The sequence below is a fragment of the Schistocerca gregaria genome, chromosome X (assembly GCF_023897955.1).
Source record: "Schistocerca gregaria isolate iqSchGreg1 chromosome X, iqSchGreg1.2, whole genome shotgun sequence".
NCBI lineage: Eukaryota > Metazoa > Arthropoda > Insecta > Orthoptera > Acrididae > Schistocerca > Schistocerca gregaria.
Genome location: NC_064931.1, coordinates 800,259,139 through 800,284,792, shown reverse-complemented (window position 1 = coordinate 800,284,792; position 25,654 = coordinate 800,259,139). Strand labels below are relative to the sequence as shown.

Below are 25,654 nucleotides of genomic sequence, written 5' to 3'. Positions count from 1 at the left end.
TGATCATAATAAAATAAGAGAAATCAGAGCTCATACAGAAAGATTTAAGTGTTCTTTTTTCCCCATGTGCTGTTAGTGACTGGCACGTTAGAGAAATAGTCTGAAGGTGGTTCAAAGACCCCTGTGCCAGGCTCTTAAGTGTGAACTGCAGAGTAGTCATGTAGATGTTGTTTAAGAAATTGTTAATTTGTTTACGGAAGGGGGGGAGGGGGAGAGTGTTGTGTTGTTTGTGTGTGTGTGTGTGGGGGGGGGATTGTAAGGAAGAGAGAGGTTTGACTACAGCAAGCAGGTTCAAGTGGACGTAGGTTGCAGTAGCTATTCAGAGAGATGAAGAGCCTTGCAAAACATGAGTATAATAATACTATTCTAAAGCCATGCCAATTTATTCAATTTTAGAATAAATTCTGTAATTTTTTTTTAAAATCTTGTTGGCTTTTTCGATGGTTAAAAACATTTCTTTTGCTTACTTAAATGCACTGGAAAGACTTTAAAGAACTGTATTTTAAATGAACCTCCTTTTGTCATCTTTCAGTTACTTTGCAGGCATCAACAACATCTAGGATAGCTTGCACTGTATGCACGAAGGTGGTTGCAAAATTTCTCAAAACGGAATAGGAAAAAACCATTTACATCATTGAAACTTTTTTTTATTTTTTAATGTAGTCTCCTCGTAGATTAATGCACTTGGTCCAACAATGTTCCAGTGCCTTGATCCCATCTCAAAAATAGTTTCCTCCAGGCCTGCAAAATAGTTGTCAATGTTGGCTATCAATTCTTCGTTTGAAGTGAATCTTCGTCCACCAAGAAAAATTTTCAGTTTTGGGAAGAGATGGAAGTCTGATGGAGCCATATCAGGTGAATAAGGTGGGTGTGGCAACAATTCACACCTTAGTTCATGTAATTTTGCCATGGCGACGGCACGTGTGTGGGCTCGCATTGTCTTGATGAAAGATGAATTTTTCTTCCTTGCTAAACCTGGCCTTTTTCGCATATCTTTTGTTGCAATTTGTCTAGGTGGTTAGCATAGTATTCTCCAGTAATTGTTTGCCCAGTGGGGAGATAATCTACAAACAGAATCCCCTTCACATCCCAGAACACTGATGCCATGACCTTCCCCGGCAAAGGAATTGTCTTTGCTTTCTTTGGTGGCGGAGGATCGGCATGTTTCCACTGCTTTGACTGTTGTTTTTTGTCTCTGGGGTATAGTAGTGCACCAAAGTCTAATCTCTGGTCACAAGCCAGTGCAAAAAATCTTGCTTGTTTTTCCTAAAACGGGCCAAACGTTGTTCTGGTATGTCCAATCTCATGTGTTTTTGATCCAGAGTCAGGAGTCGCAGCATCCATATTGCAAATAATTTTTTCATTTCTATTTCTCCATTTAACATATGATATACTCTTTATAGGTGACACTTGGCAAGTGTGAGCAATTTCACACACTTCCATGACCATTTTTTGCACTTTTGCAATGATTTCTGGAGTAATGACACATTTTGGCTGACCACTGTGCACAGCATCATCTAAGCTCTCCCAACCAAATTTAATTCAATTGTCCACTTGGTAACAGTTGAATATGAAGGAGCAGAGTCTCCCAGTCTATTCTGGAAATCAGTATGAATGTCCTTTGCTTTCACACCTTTCTTTATGAAGCACTTAATCACTGCTCAAATCTCGATTTTTTCCATCTTTGCTAATCACTGCGTGGGAACAACAACAGAGCCAGTCACCACCACAGCTCTCTTCCAAGAGCACTGATGTTGCACATGTTTACAGGCAACAGTCCAATCTATATCACATGAACAATTCATTGCACTAGCGCTGACCTCTCGTGGTGGTTCCGAGAACTTTTCAAACCACACTCATATTATTTTAGATGGTTTTGACCTATAGCATGTACGCATAATGAGAGGTATATCATGTTGATACTATATTTTCTATCCTTTTTTTCTAAATCTCTTATTGCAGTAGATAGTAATGATGTTTCTTTTACATGTATTGTTGATTCTGAAGAGGTCTATTGCACGGACAAAACAAAAAAAAACTTCATGACCAAGATAGGTAAATAAAAAATTATGATAAAAACAATATTAATAACTACAAGAAGTCTGACACACAATGCAAGTGCTGTGTGGGAACCAATGATGGCAGACCATCTTGTATCACCAGTGACATTCTGGCTGGTTCCTCTGATTCTAGCAAGTAGCTTACTGGTTTTTGATACATTGAAGCAGCTTGGAGGGAGGGAGACAAAAGTGTGTTGGTTTGTCAGCAGCTTTGTTCACAGAGCTGTGCACAACCTCAAACTGCAGCCTCACAAAGCAACAGTATGTAAACTTGCCAAAGAATAGATAACACAAACCTGAAAATCCTCACTGATTACTTTGACACCACATGTACAGTATGATGAATGGAGTGTGGTACGTAATTAGTGCCACAAAAATTACTGGACTAATCTTTATCCAGTGAACCTTAACTTCTGAATGCTATATGAACAATATATTGCAAACTTTTTTCAAAGGAATTCTCAGGTCAAGAATTCTCATAATTAGTCTAACCAATAGCACATTTCAATTTCTCTACAAAAAAATTCTGATGTAGTGATGAATTACATATTTCAGTAAAAACATTGCTCATGTTACAAGAAGAGGTTCTAACTATTAAATTACAAAAGTTATCAGCACTGTTGGAGAGGTATTTCTAATGAATTGTTCATTTTCTTGATTTCAGAAAGGACTGCCTACATGAATTATTATTACAAATCACTGTACCAAAAATAAACAAAATATTAGGTAAATATTAAGAGTAGGGTGCTGTTCTAAAAAACTAAATAGTACAGAACACACTTACATCTGCATGACTACACAGCATGTTTCAGATGAAATAATAAATATAAATTTTAGGAGGTTATAGAATACATTACTCTGAAGAAAACATTCAGTGTAATGCAGTGGCACCTATTGGTATCTGAATTGGATGTTGCACTGAAGTTTAAGTGTCGCAAGTGAGAAAAGTGTGTCTCTGCACCTGGCTTCCCGAGATTCGCTATGATGTAAACAACTCTAGAATTCAGGGTGTATGAAGGTCACAAAATTCAATTTTTTAAATTCAATTTATATTCCTGGGAAAACTTAGAAATATATCTATGACAGAAAAATAGATGTGGAAAAGAGCATGCTACAATTCATAGACTGTCTAGAAAAAACTCTAGTCATGTGTGATGAGCTAAATTCTGAGTACAAATATCATTTACAAGACTGAAAATAAAAGACAAATTACACACTTCACAGCCACATAACCAAGACCATTTTATTAATATTCATTCTAAATGCTCTCTTAAAGTATCAATTTCATGTATTAATATTTTGCACAATATTAGAAACCAGTAATAGTCATCCAAGTCTTTACAGCCAGCTGCTTCTAATCAGAGAGGTGGGAGAAGTCTGTACCCTGTAAATTATTTACACTATTCATTTTCAATTGCATTCCACAATTCAGAAACTGAGAAACAAGCTAGTTCTCACTTTCCAGAATGTGTTAGATAAAGCAACACACAGAAAACTATGGTATGATGAACAATAACGCTGAATCACTTTCAAACACCACAGTGTCTATACACAAGTCTCTTAGATATAATATTCATACAACAGATGAATATTATGACTGCAGTAACATGAAAAATCTACACACTTTCCAAAATGTCACACTGTTAGCATTGAACTAAGCTCTATTTGTGATTGACAAAAATATATGATGCTGTTATTCTGATGAGAAAACATTCCATCTGAATTTCAACCGTCACAACAAATTCGTGAAGAAACAAAAATTGTTATGATTGTGGTTGAAATGTCAATATTGGTAATATTGTGGGTGGTAAAACTGTGTTCACTATTGACGTTGATGACAAATTAACATTGCAGGAGCAGAGAAAGTTGCAAGAAATGACCTCTGTAGAGTAATGCTATTTAACGGGGCATTTGGAACTGTTTCTTGTTAGGGAGTTTGTATACTTGACTGAAACACCCTGTGACATCACTGGTGAATATGCTACCTGGTGCTATGGCCAGACCACAATTACTACTTGCTCGAAGTACAATGGCCCACTAAGAGTTGATGTAGGACTGCAAATCCCCCAGTTTCCTTCAAGCCCGGCAGGATTTGTAGGTTTCTTACGAGGTAACAAGATGTTGAATGACCGAAGATAGTTCATTATAATATATTTCATGGGGTATATTTGGCTTCTTAAACCAAGAAAATAATAAAAGGGGGCAAATGAAATGAAAATTATTAGGCATTGTACAATACTGCAACAATACTACACACAGCCATTGGTATAAGGTGTGTCCAATTTTTGATGGTTACAGAGAGACAGCTGTAACAATGCAGCTCAAATAAACACCCACAGAAGGTTTTAAGCAAAGAAACGATTTAAGTTAGAAGCTGATTTCCATTAATTCCACCTATGACTTCAAAATACTTTCAACTTCTCTAGATAGAACTGCATGTAGCTCTTCCAAGATCGTCTTAGCATTCTTTTATGAGAGCACCACTATTGAGAAACTGAGCGGTCAATTTGTATCTTGTGTTCACTACTTCTTTGTGGTCTTGGCATTTAAACCACCCTCACACACAAAAATCTGGAGGGGGACGCTACAGGGACCTTGGTGGCCAATAAATGTGACCATTTTTGTCTATCTATCTTCGCAGAATGTTAGGTTTAGATGATGTGTCACCTGGTAACTAAGAATGTACAGGGACCTCTTCATTCTGGAAGAACATACCCATCTTTGTAGCCAAAGGAACCTCTACAAATAAAATGTTAGGTTAATTTTCAAGAAACTCTAGATAAGTGGACCTTGTAAAACAAGCAATCTAGTCAACTGATAGCAAATAAGCTGTCTTGAGAATGTGTGTCCACAAAAGCATGTAGGTTACTGTCAGATCACCAATATGAGTTATGAGTGTTATTGTTACTGATATAAGTGAAAGCGGGTTCATCAACAATATGATATACTCTCCAATTAGAAAACAACAAAATTCCAATCATCTACCTTCAACTCCTTCTCAAAGGTGTTGAACTGATAATGACACAGATACTGCATATCTAACGTAGAATGTCCACCGTGTTTTCTTATGTGGAACGCCAATATGTGTAGGAAATTCTCTCGCACTCTCGCACTCTCACACTCTCACACTCTCACACTCTCACACTCTCACACTCTCACACTCTCTCACTCTCTCACTCTCTCACTCTCTCACTCTCTCACTCTCTCACTCTCTCACTCTCTCACTCTCTCACTCTCTCACTCTCTCACTCTCTCACTCTCTCACTCTCTCACTCTCTCACTCTCTCACTCTCTCACTCTCTCACTCTCTCACTCTCTCTCACTCTCTCTCACTCTCTCTCACTCTCTCTCACTCTCTCTCTCTCTCTCTCTCTCTCACTCTCTCACTCTCTCACTCTCTCTCTCTCTCTCTCTCTCTCTCTCTCTCTCTCTCTCTCTCTCTGTGTGTGTGTGTGTGTGTGTGTGTGTGTGTGTGTGTGTGTGTGTGTGTGTGTGTGTGTTGAAGGACAGTGTTTTACCAACTGAATAATTTTTTATACTTCATCCACACACTGTTCATTTGCACATTCAAACAATCTTGAATGAGGCACTCTGCAGTTATGAAATCATCTACCATTTTCTCTACGAGCAGTAGGAGTATCTCCAAAAAAAAAAAATTAAAAAAAAAGCACTATATCAACATACTCAGCATTTGTGAACAGATGTGGCATGTTTAAACCATACAGTATAATTGGCTAACAAATCACAATCACAGTTGAAAAACTGAATTAAGTGAACTCAAGCAAAACTTCACAACCTGAATTTCAAAACAAAATTACAATCTGATAAACTTGTAGCAACTGGCATACCACACATTAAATGAAAATTTAAGAAGCGAAGAACAATGTCATTTCTTGCAATTTTCTTATTTGCTTTCTGAATGCATGACAGTTAAAAATTCTTCATATTCTGATGCAATATTTGTATTTCACTACCGTAATCAACAATCTTTTCAGGAATTGCATTATGAAGAGCACTAGTCTCATTGACACTCACACCCAAATTGTGCGCAGTGACAATTCTTAGAATCATCAAATTTAATGACTGCTATACATTTCTTAATGCCATGAAGTTAAGCAATCAATACTTACCAAAACGAATCATGTCACACATGCAGGTGCTTTCCAGTGCAAGTCGTGCAAGTTTTGGTGCATGATACTTGCGAATAGCAACACGTTGTTCCTCTGTTCGCTCCAGACGCCCCGAGTAGTGATTTTGGAGTGATCGCAGGGCAGCAGTGAAGGCTGCATGCGAAGCATTTAAATGATCCTTAAACTACAAAAAAGGAATGCACTGCTTAGTGAAATTATTAATTAGCAACTAAAGGAGGGGGGTGGGCACAACACAGGGAAGACAATTTTAAAATATACACTAGAGTGCAAGGAGTACACAAGAATCACTGTAAATGACCACCACATCAGAACTCCTTCCATTGACCAGGCAAGTGATTTAAAAACACAGAAAAGCAGTGCGTTAGATCCCGAATGTCTCAGTCATCAATGCACTTTCATTGTGAGCATACTGTAGTTTACAGTCTAACACTACAAAGATATTATTTGGTCAGTCATATACGGAGCCTGAATCCTCAAATCCCTTTAAGAATATCTGACAGGCTGTAGACTCAGTAGCTTTTTACGTAACAGTAAATTTTATGTCACAGTTTTGGCAGCAGCAGCAAGAATAAGAAGTATTTGCTAAAGGCCAATGCAAGATTACTTAAAAGTAATCATAACAGGACCAGCCACAGTTTTAAAAAATTTAAAAAAGCAACAGCAACAATAACAATAACCAACCAACCAACACTTTTGCTGCAGCGCTACAGATGCCACTGAAGATGTTTCATTACAAACTCTGTATCAGACTCCAAGCTATTTATGTATAGGCCATAAAAGCAGCTTGAAGAAATATAGAAATGGGCCTGTCTGTTGTAAAGTCAGAAGCACTGAGACTAGCCCACAAATGATAGAAGAAATGTGTCCTTCACAGCTGAATCCCTTTCAATTTGCAGGAGTCATCATACCGCCCATTTATCTGGAAGGAAAATGATGGACTGTAAAATGACAAATGTGGAAAGGGCCTACTTTGTAGGCGGTAGAATCCTAGCATGTGAAGGCAATATGTTAGACTGGTGCACAGAGCTCATCTCCTTCATCGTTGATCAGAGGAATAATGTTAAAACATACAGGTACAGATATTATATACTACAAACATCTACATCTACATCCATAATCCGCAAGCCACCTGACAGTGTGTGGCGGAGGGTACCCTGAGTACCTCTATCGGTTCTCCCTTCTATTCCAGTCTCTTATTGTTCGTGGAAAGAAGGATTGTCGGTATGCTTCTGTGTGGGCTCTAATCTCTCCGATTTTATCCTCATGGTCTCTTCACGAGATATACGTAGAAGGGAGCAATATACTGCTTGACTCTTTGGTGAAGGTATGTTCTCGAAACTTTAACAAAAGCCCGTACCGAGCTACTGAGCGTCTCTCCTGGAGAGTCTTCCACTGGAGTTTATCTATCATCTCCGTAATGCTTTCGCGATTACTAAATGATCCTGTAACGAAGCGCGATGCTCTCCGTTGGATCTTCTCTATCTCTTCTATCAACCCTATCTGTTGCAGATCCCACACTGCTGACCAGTATTCAGGCAGTGGGCGAACAAGTGTACTATAACCCACTTCCTTTGTTTTTGGATTGCATTTCCTTAGGATTCTTCCAATGAATCTCAGTCTGGCATCTGCTTTAGCGACGATCAACTTTATATGATCATTCCATTTTAAATCACTCCTAATGCGTACTCCCAGATAATTTATGGAATTAACTGCTTCCAGTTGCTCACCCTGCTATTTTGTAGCTAAATGATAAGGGATCTATCTTTCTATGTATTTGCAGCACATTACACTTGTCTACATTGAGATTCAATTGCCATTCCGTGCACCATGTGTCAATTCGCTGCAGATCCTCCTGCATTTCAGTACAATTTTCCATTGTTGCAACCTCTCGATACACCACAGCATCATCTGCAAAAAGCCTCAGTGAACTTCCGATGTCATCCACCAGGTCATTTATGTATATTGTGAATAGCAACGGTCCTATGACACTCCCCTGCGACATACCTGAAATCACTCTTACTTCGGAAGACTTCTCTCCATTGAGAATGACATGCAGCATTCTGTTATCTAGGAACTCCTCAATCCAATCACACAATTAGTCTGATAGTCCGTATGCTCTTACTTTGTTCATTAAACAACTGTGGGGAACTGTGTCAAACGCCTTGCGGAAGTAAAGAAACACGGCATCTACCTATGAACCCGTGTCTATGGCCCTCTGAGTCTCATGGACGAACAACGTGAACTGGGTTTCACACGACCGTCTTTTTCGAAACCCATGCTGATTCCTACAGAGTAGATTTCTAGTCTCCAGAAAAGACATTATACTCTAACATAAAACGTGTTCCAAAATTCTACAACTGATCGACGTCAGAGATATAGGTCTATAGTTCTGCACATCTGTTCAACATCCCTTCCTGAATACGGGGATGACCTGTGCCCTTTTCCAATCCTTTGGAACGCTTCGCTCTTCTAGAGACCTACGGTACACCGCTGCAAGAAGGGGGCAAGTTCCTTCGCGTACTCTGTGTAAAATCAAACTGGTATCCCATCAGGACCAGCAGGCATTCCTCTTTTGAGCGATTTTAATTGTTTCTCAGCGATTTTAATTGTTCCTCTATCCCTCTGTCATCTATTTTGATATCTACCATTTTGTCAACTGTGCGACAATCTAGAGAAGGAAGCACAGTGCAGTCTTCCTCTGTGAAACAGCTTTGGAAGAAGACATTTAGTATTTCGACCTTTAGTCTGTCATCCTCTGTTTCAGTACCATTTTGGTCACAGTGTGTATGGATATTTTGTTTTGATCCACCTACCGCTTTGACATAGGACCAAAATTTCTTAGGATTCTCTGCCAAGTCAGTACATTGAACTTTACTTTCGAATTCATTGAAATCCTCTCGCATAGCCCTCCTCACACTACATTTCGCTTCGCGTAATTTTTGTTTGTCTGCAAGGCTTTGGCTATGTTTATGTTTGCTGTGAAGTTCCCTTTTGCTTCCGCAGCATTTTTCTAACTATGTTGTTGTACCACGGTGGCTCTTTTCCATCTCTTACAATCTTGCTTGGTACATACTCATCTAACGCATATTGTACGATGATGTTGAACTTTGTCCACTGATCCTCAACACTATCTTTACTTGAGACAAAACTTTTGTGTTGGACAATCAAGTACTCTGAAATCTGCTTTTTGTCACTTTTCCTAAACAGAAAAATCTTCCTACCTTTTTTAATATTTCTATTTACGGCTGAAATCATCGATGCAGTAACCGCTTTATGATCGCTGATTGCCTGTTCTGCATTAACTGATTCAAATAGTTTGGGTCTCTTTGTCACCAGAAGGTCTAATATGTTATCGCCGCGAGTTTCACTGCTCAAGGTAGTTTTCAGATAAAGCACTTAAAAATATTTCAATGGATTCTTTGTCCCTGCCACCCATTATGAACGTTTGAGTCTGCCAGTCTATATCTGGCAAATTAAAATCCCAGAACTATAACATGGTGGGGAAATCTACTAGAAATATTTTCCTAATTATTCTCCAGGTGCTGAGCCACAACAGCTGCTGAGCCACAACAGCTGCTGAGCCCGGGGGCCTATAGAGACATCCAATTACCATGTCTGGGCCTGCTTTAACCGTGACCTTCACCCAAATCATTTCACAATTCGGATCTCCGTCAATTTCCTTTGATACTATTGCGCTTCTTATCGCTATAAACACGCCTGTCCCTTCACTGTCCAGCCTGTCTCTGCAGTATACATTCCAATCTGAGTTTAGGATTTCATTACTGTTTACGTCTGGTTTCAGCCAACTTTCTGTCCCTAGTACTATATGGGCGTTGTGACCGTTTATTAATGAGAGCAGTTCTGGGACCTTTCTATAGAGGCTCCTGCAGTTTACTATTAGCACATTAATATTGTTATTCCCTGTTGCATTTTGCCTACTCCAACCTTGTCGCGTCTCAGGAGGCATCTTGTCAGGCCTAGGGAGAGAATTCTCTAACCTAAAAAAACCTCATGTGCACTCCACACGTACTCCGCTACCCTTGTAGCCGCTTCCGGCGTGTAGTGCACGCCTGACCTATTCAGGGGGCCCTACATTTCTCCACCCGATAGCGGTGCAACTTTCCAATGCTACAGTTGGTTAAGATGTTCATACCATGGACAGGGCTAATGGTCCACAAGAAAGTATTCTGGTGGATGAATTTCTCACAGGTAAACATATCCAGTGCATGGAGTGGGCAGTGATGCGTGTAAGGCATATACAATGATAGTGCAGTCAGCCTTAGCTTAGGCCAGATAGAGGTTGGAAACCAAGCAAATGATGTAAAGCAAGTTTCTAACTGTGACTTTCTAATGCAAGGGACTGGGGGAAGTAGATGCTTTTGTTCCTTGCACACATCATAAGTGAAATGATATTCGTGGATGTGGAGTAAGTCAAAAACTCAAACATATTTCCCATTAAAAGGCTGTAACATACTTGCCAACAACTGTGTAAATGTAAGGGAAAATTTCAAAAAGTAAGTTACACATGTCATCCCACATCAAGACCACTGCGCAACAAGAGTGAAGCATGTCAAAAAAAGAGTACATGTTTTGGGTTCCCTTACAGAGACAATTTTGCTGTGGCGGGATTAACAGGTGAACCACAGTGAGTGTGTGTGTGTGTGTGTGTGTGTGTGTGTGTGTGTGTGTGTGTGTGTGTAACGTGGCACGGCAATTGGAAATGTACTTCCAAAGTTCAAGTAGGAGGGACAGTACAGTTCTTGTGGGCAAAATGTCTAACTTCCACACAGATTCCCACTGAAATTCTGGAGGTATATGGGCCAAATGCAATGTCACATTAAGAAATAGTGAAATGGTGCTATTTGGGTAATACTGATCAGGAGAGAATGGCATCGACATCTACCACAGGTGAAACTGTCCATGGAATCAAGGATCTAATTTGCAGTAATCATAGATTTTCTAGTGATGATCACACATAAGTTCTCGAATGGCTCCATGACTAAGGAGCAGATTCCTTATAGAGGAATTTAACGATTGTAGAACATTCTGATTATTGTTTATAGAGCCTTGGTGACTATTTTGAAAAACAGCATCATGTATCTGTCCCACTTTGAAGTGTAGTGCAACATTCAAGAAAAGTTACTTGGCCTGCCATAATAATGTGTAACATACTTTTTGTCGTCCCTTGTATACTGCAGTGAGGTGCATATGAGAAGTCTGATTATTACAGCCATACACCACCACATCGAAAATTGTTTACATTGATGACATTACTGCACTGAAGATGTGCAGAAGTAAGATTAATAAGCTGAACTTTCATTAGTAGCTAGACTTTTAAGGCTGCTGGCAAGTTACCGAAAATGTGTATTCTTGAATAATGGACACATATCTGAACTAAACTGACTTTAAAGATTTTTCTTATTGGTAGTATTTATTCAATAAACAGAGCTGTTGGTATGAAGATGACACGTAATATATTGGGAAGCAGGAGTTAGTGCCCACAGTTACCTGAATAGGCATCTACATGACGTTCAAGTTCACAGATAATTCTTATTAAATGCTTTTTAACTATGAAAAATTTACTTTGGCCTAATGAGTTAACCCCAAAAAATGATGCAATATGGAGGAGATGGACAAAAATATGGAAACACTAAAAATCTTACATGCTTAATACAGTGCAGGAAACCTGCTGGGATTCAAAGCAGCACCCAGTCACCTCAGAAAGCATAAATACAGCCCCAATATGGTTTTCAAGGGAATCATATCATGCAAATACTCTTCTCGGGTTTGCCGCCGGATTGTATTGTGTAACTCGCACAATATTTCGTCGATGCAACTGCTCGACATCATCAGGTGGTGGTAGCTGCTGTTATCACTGCTGCAAGGTGCTACTGATGATAATCGCACGGCGGCGACGGAATTTATCATGCCAGGAGCAGGCAATACGCGTGCGCGGGAAGACGCTCGCAGTTGGAGGAAAGCGGCACTCCTGGTGCCCCCTGCAGGGCGCCGCAGAAAGGCCATCCGCGCGTGCGCCGAGGGCAATGACTGTGCTGCCGGACGCTCCTGTGGTTAAAGTCCGACGGAAATTTTATCCCCAGCGTCATCTTTCTGGGACTGTGTTGTTAAGGAGGCCATACATATCCGTACAGCTGACAATCTTATCAACAGGGATGCAGGGTTCCTGCTAAGCGCCGCCTGGAATCCAGCACTGGCTGCCATTAAATCAGGGGGGGAAAAAAAAAAAAAAAAAAAAAAAAAAAAAAAAAAAAAAAGGGGGGGGGGGGGGGGGGGAGCAAGAACTTCCGATCCGTCAAGTGACGAAACGCGCAACTGAGGTTTAGTTCGGACTTTAACCACAGAAGCGTCCGGCAGCACAGTCATTGCCCACAGCGCACGCGCGGATGGCCTTTCTGCGGCGCCCAGCAGGGGGCACCAGGAGCGCTGCTTTCCTCCAACTACAAGCGTCTTCCCGCGCACGCGTATTGCCTGCTCCCGGCATGATAAATTCCGTCGCCGCCGTGCGATTATCATCAGTAGCACCTTGCAGCAGTGATAACAGCAGCTACCACCACCTGATGATGTCGAGCAGTTGCATCGACGAAATATTGTGCGAGTTACACAATACAATCCGGCACCAAACCCGAGAAGAGTATTTGCAGCAGATCCGTCGGGAAAGTATGAAAAGTCGAATCATATCATTCTTCCTGCAAAATAGTGGCAAGTTCAAATAACTATGATGGATGTGGATAAAGATCATACACCCTTCTCTCCAAAGTAGAACACAAAGACTGAATATTATTGAGATCTGGTGACTATGTTGGCCAGGACATATACAATTAAAATTCTTGCTCACAAAATCAGTCCTGGTTGATGCAAGTTGTGTTAGTGTGGGCCACTGTTTTGGAACACAGCACCACAATTGGGCACAAAGTTTGTACCATAGGTTGGACATGATCAGCCAAAATGGTCATATAAACCTTGGCAGTAATGCGACTGTGCTCAGTAACCATGCAGCTCATGGAATACCATAATACAGCTGCTCAAATCATCAACGAAACCCAACTATGTTTCATTCTTTAGGCAGAAAGTCTGCCATAAGCTGAAAACAATGGGTAATAAGACTCATCTGAGCAAATGACTTTCTCCCATTGCTCCGAAGTCCCAGTTTTAGGGCCTCAGCACCCTGTTTTCCTGTTACACGCATTTGCATCACTGATGACTGGTTTTGGAATTCCAGCTCACCCTTCATCCTCTAGTTCCCTGCTTACTGAGTTGCCTTTGTGTCGTTTTGGTGCTGACAGGGTTTGCGAGTGTGACTGTGACATTCAGTTCTGCACTGATTTTTGCAGCTGCAATCCACTCCTTTTTCGTCACATTCCTCTTAAATAACTGTTTGTCATGATCACTTAAACATACTTTGCCTGCATTGTGACTTAGTGGATGATGATTTTCTGCTTTCCCTGTATGCGGTACGAATCTAATACACTGTGCCTTGAAACATCAAACACTTCTACTCTGGTAGCAGCCACCATACGAGCATCATCAACAGTTTTCAAATAAGTAAGGGCTTTTTTAAATAAATATGTTGCATTTTTCATTACATATCCATGTACCTGTGGTCACACGATCTCCAAAGAGGCAGATTATGTGCATTCCATTTGATGACAACTTCATAAATGGAAGGAAGTAAATCATTATTGTTACACCTTAGCCCTAAATTATTCTGATGTAATAAGGATGCTAACATTTTACACCAAGTGAAGCAACTTTGTGGAAACAGAATTTCCTGTGAATGCTGGAAATTTTCAAGTAATAGGTTTTTATATGAATATAGTATACCAAAATTATGTACTTTAGTTTCTTTCTCAAACTGCATGTTGTTACAATTCTGGGAACTATTGAAACTTCATTGTTTTTCTGTCCTCCCTACCCCAAAAAAGGTGCTGCTCTTAGAACAATATTACTCAGTCATTATATGTGATGTTAGAGTGCTTTGCTAACATATGTATGTATGTAACTTATGTAAAGAAATCTGTGAAATTTATAATTTACTAAACAATTTTTTGTCATAGATTCATGAAATGTAAATGTCTGTGTGTGTAAATATAAACATTTGAGCAAGTTGTCATTTGTATAAAATGGTACATGCTTAGGGACAATGTGTAGGATATGTGTTACATAAAAGGTGGAGTGCTTTTGTACTGAATGGAAGTTAACTGTGGAAATCATGAAAGGTGGCTTGGTTTTTTGGCATGCTACCTGTAGAAAGAGTGGGAACAAGAAGAGAGAGTCTGTGGGCAGCAGCGAAAGACTTAACACTCAGGTGGAGCAGGCGATGTCTTGTCTGGAAATTGATGCACAGTAGCCTTGGATAACGGCTGCTGAATTATTACAGCATTGGTATGAGTTGTTGGGCTATGTTATGGACATTAAAATGATGCCATGAAGAATTAATTAGCCCATATTTCAAGAAATTTGTACACCATACCATGGACAGTGTAGCAGCCATTACTATCTGCCACATCCAATGGCTACATCCAACACCTTACAAACTGTGTAATTAGAATCATAGAAGCATGAAGCATTAATTCAAAATTAATGTTTTTGAATAATTATTAAGTTACATAAAATTTGGTTCATCCTGTTATTTTATTCCCAATATTCACCTATATAGGTTTATTTCCTGGTATCTGATGATTCCGATTAAACCTGTTATAAAAACATTTGAGTATCTACAAGCACTAATTTTCATCACCCAATACCAGATTCGTTATATGAGAAAGTGACAAAAATCAAGGAAAGCATGAGTACAAGTGAACATTTAACAAAGAAGTGTACAATGGGGCTTCATGTAAGGCAAAATGTCTGGTAATAATTGTTGTGGACTAGCCTTTAACGTAAAGCTAGAAGTACTATATGATTTATGTAATAGATTTGCTAAAGTGACATTTTGTTCAAGTATTTTGCTTAGACACTTTCCGATAAATTTAACGATTTTAATATTCTTACTCTGTTTGTGGCAATAAGTAAAGTGAAAGTGAGTAAATAAGTTTTTAGTGAAGTACAAGTAAATTCTTCTGGTTATAAATGAAATTCAGAAAAGTACAAAGAGTTATGAAACGAAAATTGCTTATGCAACTCAGTAACACTGAAGTAGGGTTGCATATAAATACTGAATGACAATACGAGCGACCAAACCCTCCCTACCTTTGGCTTTTGACATCATTTGTTAAGAGAAAGATATAAATAATTATCTTAATAAATTTAAATGTGTGTATTATGCTATTAGAATATTTAAGTATTAAATTTGTTGGTTATACAAAAATGCAAACATAGAAGTCTCAAGTATGGAGAGCTTCTCTGAATGATGTGAGACCAACAAAAAGCAAGAGTTGTTTGAATAGCAAGCATATGATCGGACAATTGTAAAAGGATACGTTGTATCTGGCTATCTGATTAATAAATTCATTGCTGGCGAAAAATGTATTCCTTCATACTTATTCCAATTAATTCATTGGGAAGATTGAATTCAGAGCGAAGTTCCGACTGAATTTCAATTCGACAGTCGAGAAAGTGAAAGGGAATCCTCACAAGTTGGCCTACAATTTTCACATGACAACTACCTAACAACCAACATTACTTTCTCTTTACTAACTTTCTTACATTCTTACCTTCAAATTTCTTGCTGAAAGTTTACTGCAATGTGTCAAAACAAATCTATGGCTGTTTCTTCTATTATCTGTTGCCGCTCCCCATCGCTCTTTACTCTCCTCCCCCTTAACCTGTCTGGATCTTATCTTGCCTTATTTAATTAAGCCTGAAGGGCAACAATGTTCCCCTCCTGCTCCACTCTCTTCCCACCTCTACAGCATATCCTGAAAAATCACTAAAGAGTCTTATTTACCTGCTGAACACTCATGCCACTACAGTCACCCTAATGGAAAATTTAACCACAGCATCCATATCATCATTTCCTGAACTAAGAATTCTAAGGCCAATTTAAGTAAGTAAAATCACCGAGGAAGTGGAAAATGCATTTACAAAAATTTTGGACAATATGCAACTAGGCCCGTATGCAGACTTGGTGAAAACAAACAAATTAAAATGTGCACTATCTTTTGGAAACTGAACTAAGAAAAAGATAACCTCTACTTACACATACTGGCAAAAACTAAATAAATAAATAAATAAATAAATAAATAAATAAAAACACTAGTGGCCATTAAAATTGCTACACCATGAAAACGACATGCTACAGACAGGAAATTTAACCGACAGGAAGAAGATGCTGTGATAGGCAAATGATTAGCTCATCAGAGCATTCACACAAGGTTGGCACCGGTGGTGACACCTACAACTTGTTGACATGAGAAAAGTTTCCAACATATTTCTCATACACAAACAGCAATTGACTGGTGTTGCCTGGTGAAACGTCGTCGTGATTCCCAGTGTACAGAGGAGAAATGCGTACCATCATGTTTCCGACTTTGCTAAAGGTCGGATTGTAGCCTATCGCGATTGCGGTTTACCTTATCGTGACATTGCTGCTCGCGTTGGTCGAGATCCAATGACTGTTAGCAGAATATGGAATCGGTGGGTTCAGGAGGGTAATACGGAACGGCGTGCTGGATCCCAACAGCCTCATATCACTAGCAGTTGAGATGACAGGCATCTTATCCGCATGGCTGTAACAGATCGTGCAGCCACGTATCGATCCCTGAGTCAAAATATGGGGGCGTTTGCAAGACAACAACCACCTGCATGAACAGTTCGACGACGTTTGCAGCAGCATTGACTATCAGCTCGGAGACCGTGGCTACGGTTACCCTTGACGCTGCATCTCAGACAGGACCATCTGCGATGGTGTACTCAATGACGAACCTGGGTGCATGAATGCCAAAACATCATTTCTTCAGATGAATCCAGGTTCTGTTTACAGCATCATGATGGTCACATCCGTGTTTGGTGACATCATGGTGAACGCACATTGGAAGAGTGTATTCGTCATCGCCATACTGGCGTATCACCTGGCGTGATGGAAGAGGGGGCCATTGGTTACACATGTCAGTCACCTCTTGTTCGCATTGACGGCACTTTGAACAGTGGACAATACATTTCAGATGTGTTTACAACCTGTGGCTCTACCTTTTATTTGATCCCTGTGAAACCCTACATTTTAGCAGGATAATGCATGACCGCATGTTGGAGGTCCTGTACGGGCGTTTCTGGATACAGAAAACGTTCAACTGCTGCCCTGGCCAGCACATTCTCCAGATGTCTCACCAATTGAAAACGTCTTGTCAATGGTGGTCGAGCAACTGGCTCATCACAATATGCCAGTTACTACTCTTGATGAACTGTGGTATTGTGTTGAAGCTGCATGGGCAACTGTACCTGTACACGCCATCCAAGGTAGGTCTGACTCAATGCCCAGGCATATCGAGGTTGTTATTACGGCCAGAGGATCTATGCACCCAATTGCGTGAAAATGTAATCACATGTCAGTTCCAGTATAATATATTTGTCCAATGAATGTCCGTTTATCATCTGCATTTCTTCTTGGTGAAGCAATTTTAATGACCAGTAGTGTAAAAATAAAAAATAAAAAGGAAAAAAAACTATCTCGAGTTTCTCTGCATGACCATCCTCCACAGCAAGCACAGAAATAATTCGTTTCGTAAATAAAAATGCCTTCTCTTGTTGCACTGTGTTTTATTTTCCCAGACTGATTTCACATTTTTTCACTTTAAGGTATCATCAGTGGGATCCATAGCGATAAAGTTATGATAAGACTTTTGCTCTGATATGTATTATTTGTACATTATAAAACAGTTCACTGCTTGCTTTTAATGTAAATAAGTGATTACTTCCGGTTCTTTCTGTTTTTAGTTGGCATCTGGGTTTTCTCTCATCTGGTCACATGTAGGTCGCACTGCCACTATTTATGAAACATAAGCTTTTTTCCGTTTTTCAAACCTTTTAATTCCAATTTTTTATTTTGTTGCACCTGTTTTGAGGTGCTCCCATCTTCGGTCGCTAGTATAGACATAACTCCAATACACACATAACTATTTTGAGTTCAATGTGTATCTCATCCTGTTTGGTTTGTTTACGTACACGTACATTTAGCCAACCGGCCGCAGAGCTGGGGTCAAGGGAGGACTACACATGCATGGACTTTTTTCCCCCATTTGATTTGAGCTTTGGTTTAAATATTTTGTGCGAGCCACAGGGGTGGAGGGGAGAGGTTCAGGGGGGGAGGGAGAGGTTCAGGGGGGGAGGGAGAGGTTCAGGGGGGGGAGGGAGAGGTTCAGGGTGGTAGGGAGAGGTTCAGGGTGGTAGGGAGAGGTTCAGGGTGGTAGGGAGAGGTTCAGGGTGGTAGGGAGAGGTTCAGGGGCGGAGGGAGAGGTTCAGGGGCGGAGGGAGAGGTTCAGGGGCGGAGGGAGAGGTTCAGGGGCGGAGGGAGAGGTTCAGGGGCGGAGGGAGAGGTTCAGGGGCGGAGGGAGAGGTTCAGGGGCGGAGGGAGAGGTTCAGGGGCGGAGGGAGAGGTTCAGGGGCGGAGGGAGAGGTTCAGGGGCGGAGGGAGAGGTTCAGGGGCGGAGGGAGAGGTTCAGGGGCGGAGGGAGAGGTTCAGGGGCGGAGGGAGAGGTTCAGGGGCGGAGGGAGAGGTTCAGGGGCGGAGGGAGAGGTTCAGGGGCGGAGGGAGAGGTTCAGGGGCGGAGGGAGAGGTTCAGGGGCGGAGGGAGAGGTTCAGGGGGGGAGGGAGAGGTTCAGGGGGGGAGGGAGAGGTTCAGGGGGGGAGGGAGAGGTTCAGGGGGGGAGGGAGAGGTTCAGGGGGGGAGGGAGAGGTTCAGGGGCGGAGGGAGAGGTTCAGGGGGGGAGGGAGAGGTTCAGGGGGGGAGGGAGAGGTTCAGGGGCGGAGGGAGAGGTTCAGGGGCGGAGGGAGAGGTTCAGGGGCGGAGGGAGAGGTTCAGGGGCGGAGGGAGAGGTTCAGGGGCGGAGGGAGAGGTTCAGGGGCGGAGGGAGAGGTTCAGGGGCGGAGGGAGAGGTTCAGGGGCGGAGGGAGAGGTTCAGGGGCGGAGGGAGAGGTTCAGGGGCGGAGGGAGAGGTTCAGGGGCGGAGGGAGAGGTTCAGGGGCGGAGGGAGAGGTTCAGGGGCGGAGGGAGAGGTTCAGGGGCGGAGGGAGAGGTTCAGGGGCGGAGGGAGAGGTTCAGGGGCGGAGGGAGAGGTTCAGGGGCGGAGGGAGAGGTTCAGGGGCGGAGGGAGAGGTTCAGGGGCGGAGGGAGAGGTTCAGGGGCGGAGGGAGAGGTTCAGGGGCGGAGGGAGAGGTTCAGGGGCGGAGGGAGAGGTTCAGGGGCGGAGGGAGAGGTTCAGGGGCGGAGGGAGAGGTTCAGGGGCGGAGGGAGAGGTTCAGGGGCGGAGGGAGAGGTTCAGGGGCGGAGGGAGAGGTTCAGGGGCGGAGGGAGAGGTTCAGGGGCGGAGGGAGAGGTTCAGGGGCGGAGGGAGAGGTTCAGGGGCGGAGGGAGAGGTTCAGGGGCGGAGGGAGAGGTTCAGGGGGGGAGGGAGAGGTTCAGGGGGGGAGGGAGAGGTTCAGGGGGGGAGGGAGAGGTTCAGGGGGGGAGGGAGAGGTTCAGGGGGGGAGGGAGAGGTTCAGGGGGGGAGGGAGAGGTTCAGGGGGGGAGGGAGAGGTTCAGGGGGGGAGGGAGAGGTTCAGGGGGGGAGGGAGAGGTTCAGGGGGGGAGGGAGGGGTTCGGGGGGGGAGGGAGGGGTTCGGGGGGGGAGGGAGGGGTTCGGGGGGGGAGGGAGAGGTTCAGGGGGGAGGGGGAGGGAGAGGTTCAGGGGGGAGGGGGAGGGAGAGGTTCGGGGTGGGAGGGAGAGGTTCGGGGTGGGAGGGAGAGGTTCGGGGGGGAGGGAGAGGTTCGGGGTGGGAGGGAGAGGTTCGGGGTGGGAGGGAGAGGTTCGGGGTGGGAGGGAGAGGTTCGGGGTGGGAGGGAGAGGTTCGGGGTGGTAGGGAGAGGTTCGGGGTGGTAGGGAGAGGTTCGGGGTGGTAGGGAGAGGTTCGGGGTGGTAGGGAGAGGTTCAGGGTGGTAGGGAGAGGTTCAGGGTGGTAGGGAGAGGTTCAGGGTGGTAGGGAGAGGTTCAGGGTGGTAGGGAGAGGTTCAGGGTGGTAGGGAGAGGTTCAGGGTGGTAGGGAGAGGTTCAGGGTGGTAGGGAGAGGTTCAGGGTGGTAGGGAGAGGTTCAGGGTGGTAGGGAGAGGTTCAGGGTGGTAGGGAGAGGTTCAGGGTGGTAGGGAGAGGTTCAGGGTGGTAGGGAGAGGTTCAGGGTGGTAGGGAGAGGTTCAGGGTGGTAGGGAGAGGTTCAGGGTGGTAGGGAGAGGTTCAGGGTGGTAGGGAGAGGTTCAGGGTGGTAGGGAGAGGTTCAGGGTGGTAGGGAGAGGTTCAGGGTGGTAGGGAGAGGTTCAGGGTGGTAGGGAGAGGTTCAGGGTGGTAGGGAGAGGTTCAGGGTGGTAGGGAGAGGTTCAGGGTGGTAGGGAGAGGTTCAGGGTGGTAGGGAGAGGTTCAGGGTGGTAGGGAGAGGTTCAGGGTGGTAGGGAGAGGTTCAGGGTGGTAGGGAGAGGTTCAGGGTGGTAGGGAGAGGTTCAGGGTGGTAGGGAGAGGTTCAGGGTGGTAGGGAGAGGTTCAGGGTGGTAGGGAGAGGTTCAGGGTGGTAGGGAGAGGTTCAGGGTGGTAGGGAGAGGTTCAGGGGGGTAGGGAGAGGTTCAGGGGGGTAGGGAGAGGTTCAGGGGGGTAGGGAGAGGTTCAGGGGGGTAGGGAGAGGTTCAGGGGGGTAGGGAGAGGTTCAGGGGGGTAGGGAGAGGTTCAGGGGGGTAGGGAGAGGTTCAGGGGGGTGGGGAGAGGTTCAGGGGGGTAGGGAGAGGTTCAGGGGGGGTAGGGAGAGGTTCAGGGGGGTAGGGAGAGGTTCAGGGGGGTAGGGAGAGGTTCAGGGGGGTAGGGAGAGGTTCAGGGGGGTAGGGAGAGGTTCAGGGGGGTAGGGAGAGGTTCAGGGGCGGAGGGAGAGGTTCAGGGGCGGAGGGAGAGGTTCAGGGGCGGAGGGAGAGGTTCAGGGGGGGAGGGAGAGGTTCAGGGGCGGAGGGAGAGGTTCAGGGGGGGAGGGAGAGGTTCAGGGGGGGAGGGAGAGGTTCAGGGGGGGAGGGAGAGGTTCAGGGGGGAGGGAGAGGTTCAGGGGGGGAGGGAGAGGTTCAGGGGGGGAGGGAGAGGTTCAGGGGGGGAGGGAGAGGTTCAGGGGGGGAGGGAGAGGTTCAGGGGGGAGGGAGAGGTTCAGGGGGGGGAGGGAGAGGTTCAGGGGGGGAGGGAGAGGTTCAGGGGGGAGGGAGAGGTTCAGGGGGGGAGGGAGAGGTTCAGGGGGGGAGGGAGAGGTTCAGGGGGGAGGGAGAGGTTCAGGGGGGAGGGAGAGGTTCAGGGGGGAGGGAGAGGTTCAGGGGGGAGGGAGAGGTTCAGGGGGGAGGGAGAGGTTCAGGGGGGGAGGGAGAGGTTCGGGGGGGAGGGAGAGGTTCAGGGGGGAGGGAGAGGTTCAGGGGGGGAGGGAGAGGTTCAGGGGGGAGGGAGAGGTTCAGGGGGGGAGGGAGAGGTTCAGGGGGGAGGGAGAGGTTCAGGGGGGGAGGGAGAGGTTCAGGGGGGGAGGGAGAGGTTCAGGGGTAACATCGGGCTGGGCTAGAACTTGGATGGGTGACCATCCGGTCTGCCAAGCACTGTTGGCAAGTGAGGTGCACTCGAGTCCAGTCTCATAAACTGACACACTGCTGGGAGAGTGGTGTGCTGACCACTTGTCCCCCCATATCCGCATCCAATGACGCTTGTGCGCTCAGGATGACATGGAGTCTGGTTGGTACCATTGAGCTTTCACTTGGCCTGTTCAGGTGGAGTTTAGTTTCTTCTCTAATGGTTGGTTTGTGTTCTCTCAAGTGTTCTGCAAATGCGGAGTCATTTGTCCCATACCTCCAGGCTATCATGTGTTCTTTGTATCGGACATTAAATGTTCTGCCGGTTTGTCCTATGTATCTGCTATGACAAGAGTTATACTGTAATTGATATATCTCACACACACACACACACACACACACACACACACACACACACACACACACACACACACACACACACCTGCTTTCTGGTTATATCTGTGTCTTTTAGTTTTGTTGTGTATTTTTGAATAGAATTGCCTGTTGTGAATGATATGTTTACTCCCTGTCTTTTGAAAATGTGATTGTATGTGTAAGTTTGTGTTTGTATGTCATTGTGTACCATCTTGTGTTTTCTCTGATATTTTCCTGATTATTTTGTGTAGTTGTTATGGTACTGAGTGATTGCGTTTGGTTCTGTTATGATGATGTTAGTAATTTTGGGCTTTCTGCTTTTATTTTACTTTTAATTTTGTTGTTTAGCTTTGTGACTATATTACTATTGTACCCACTATTTTGAGCTATCTGCATTACTATGTCCAGTTTTTTTTTTTTTTTTTTGTTTTTTGTACCTTGCTTTGTTGAGTAGGATTGTGTTGAGCCTGTGGAGCATGTGTCTAAGTGCTGCTTCCTTTAGTGAATAGGCGGTTCAAGGATTGGGAGATGATAATGTCTGTTGCTGTGGGTTTACAGTAAATTACAAACATATGCTTATTTATTTGCTTTTTGATTGTTATATTTAGAAAGTTAATTTGGTTATTCTCTTCTCTCTCCATTGTGAATTTTATATTTTTATGTACCTTGCTGATGCCAGTATGTATTTTTTTTTTCTATTTTTTTGTGGTTCATCTATTAAGCACTCTTCTGCCCCTCTTTTTGTGAAAATGATCTGTTGAATGTGGTTTATAGAAATATTTGCTAAGGCTCCTCACACTGGGGACCCCATTGTTATTCCTTTTTCTTCTAAATAAAATTAATTCATTAATGAAATTGAAGTAATTTGGTTCTGTTATGAGCTTTATTAATGTGAGTATGTCCTTAATCCATTCATCAGCGAGTTGCCTGTGTTTTCAGGTTCTCATCTATGATTTCTATTGTTTCTGGTACTGGTATGTTGTAATACATGCTTTCTATATCAAATGAGATGAGTGTTGCTGTGTCGAATTTTTATCCTTTATTTGTTGTATTTGCTGTGTAGTGTTTTTAACGGTTCTGTCTCCTTGGACTTTGACATTTTGAGACAGTAATTTTAACATGTATCCTGTTGCTTTTAAGGGGGGGGGGGGGGATTTTCTGAAATCCAGTATTGGTCTTGCAGAAGAATTAGTTTGTGGATTTTTGGTTACTTATGGAGGACGGGTGCAGAAGTCTAAAGTCACGTAAAAACTGCTGTACAATGAAAGGAAACAGTTTCATGAACCTCACCAAAAAACATTTAAACCAAAACTCAAATCAAATGGGAAAACACACACACACACACACACACACACACACACACACACACACACACAAACCAAACAAGATTAGATACAAAGTGAACTCAAAGTAGTTATGTCTGTATTAGTGTTATGTCTATACTTATGTATAGTGTTATGTATTAGTGTTATGTCTATACTTTTATTTAATCGTATGGCTAGGGCATCCCATCGGGCAGGTCATTCGCTGGGTGCCGATCTTTCAATTTGACGCTACTTTGGCGACCTTCAGTTGATGATAGGATGATGATGATGATGATGATGATGATGATGATGACAGCACAACACCCAGTCCCTGGGTGGAGCAAATTCCCCGACCCAGCCGGAAATCGAACCCGGGCCCAGAGGATTGACAATCCGTCAATCAACTACCGGGGGCGGACATGTCTGTACTAATGACAGAAGGCTGAGAATGCATAAAAACAAGTGGAAACAAAATGAAAAGTGGGAAGAAAAATGTTCTAAACACTAAAAACATGTTTATATTTTGTAAATAAGGCGGTAGTGCAACCTCCATGTGACCAGATGAGAGGAAACACCGATGCCAACTAAAAACAGGAAGAACTGTAAGTAATCATATATTTGCATAAAAAGCAAGCAGTGAACTGTTTTATAATCTTCTAACAATACATATCAAAACAAAAGTATATCACAACTGTATCATGATAGATTTCATTGATAATACGTTTAAGTGAGTAAAGGTAAAATGCTTCTGGGAAAATAAATGAGAGTGCAGCAAGAAAAGGCATTTTTATTTACAAAACAAAAAAGATACTGTCTCTATTTATTGCGCAAAAACAAAAGACATGATCTACACAGCTTTACAGTCTTCAAATTTTCTCAAATAATTCATAAATAAAAGTGAAATATTAAATAAGCTGCATTAAACACACACTGACATATGTACCTACAGCATAATATGTACTGTTTAAATCACGAATGACAAATTTGCATGCTTTCCTGAATCATATAATGTGGTAAACTAAATTATGTTATTACAAGCTCAATAACTTATATTTATGACAGTACAAAACTTGTCCATCTCTCCTTGCACAGGTGTTAACTGATAATCCTCACTTTCAGCTTAGCAGTTGATATGCAAACATGAAAAGATAAATATAAGATGAAATTCTGGATGGATGGCTGGATCAAAGGATAGGTGGTTTGATTGACTGACTGACTGTGACTGATTTGAGTTCAAGGCACACATCATGTGAGTCATTAGTGCCCATAATTTTTGGATGCAATTCTGTTCGTATATGGCACTGGTAATTTCAGAGGTACTCTCCCTTTGATCAAGTAGTTCAGATTCTTATATAGTATAAATTCACTGAAGACGTTCCAAGAACCAGTTCATTTTCTTGGTTTGATTCACATCTTTCAGGTCAGATTATCCTCCTGTCATAAAGTACATAAATAATGTGTAGCAGTTCAACAGATCAGAGTGGCTACTAAGATTGTGTGATGTTCACACAGGTTGCAGAGCTCACTGGCTGCACTAGACTCTTATGGGACACTGATGAACATAGTCCACTGGTACTCCTTACTGTAGGTAGAAGGTATATGTTTGGCAATTACCTGATTAGAAAAAATGCTCTTAACTAAGCGGGATGGACTCAATGAGTCTATCATTTCAGTTGCAACTTGTTTTCTCCAGTCAGCATCCAATCTCCGTGGAAGAGCCCAAGGGAACTTGAATGAATACAGGAGCTTCCTTAGTCTTTCCATAAAAGAGTGTAGTAACGTAGATGAACTTGAAGGGTTCACCTCAATATTGTAAGCAGCATTCAGTATCTGTAAAAACAAGCTGAAGAATGTAACACAAGATATTTCTAAATGACACAGTGTCTTCTTATAAAATAATTTAAAAAATTTCACACTTATTCAAACAGTAAAAAGAGGCAAAAAAGAAATGGGGTGTTACAAAATTATGAGAAGTTTTGAGGCTGCACACACTATAACAGAAGCGAACCAAAAGAACACATCAGGAATGAGTTATCATCCAC

At 43.0% G+C, this 25,654-nt stretch overlaps 1 protein-coding gene across 1 annotated transcript in view; it reads right to left on the bottom strand.

Moving 5' to 3' along the window:
• Positions 1-25,654, bottom strand: part of LOC126298434 (dual serine/threonine and tyrosine protein kinase-like) — a 276,257-nt gene that overhangs the window by 106,002 nt on the left and 144,601 nt on the right. Inside the window, exons 9-10 of the mRNA XM_049989759.1 lie at positions 25,227-25,442; positions 6,191-6,374 (exon numbers count right to left, since the gene is read on the bottom strand). Coding sequence (XP_049845716.1) covers positions 6,191-6,374; positions 25,227-25,442 — 400 coding nt within the window. The remainder of the gene's footprint in view (positions 1-6,190; positions 6,375-25,226; positions 25,443-25,654) is intronic.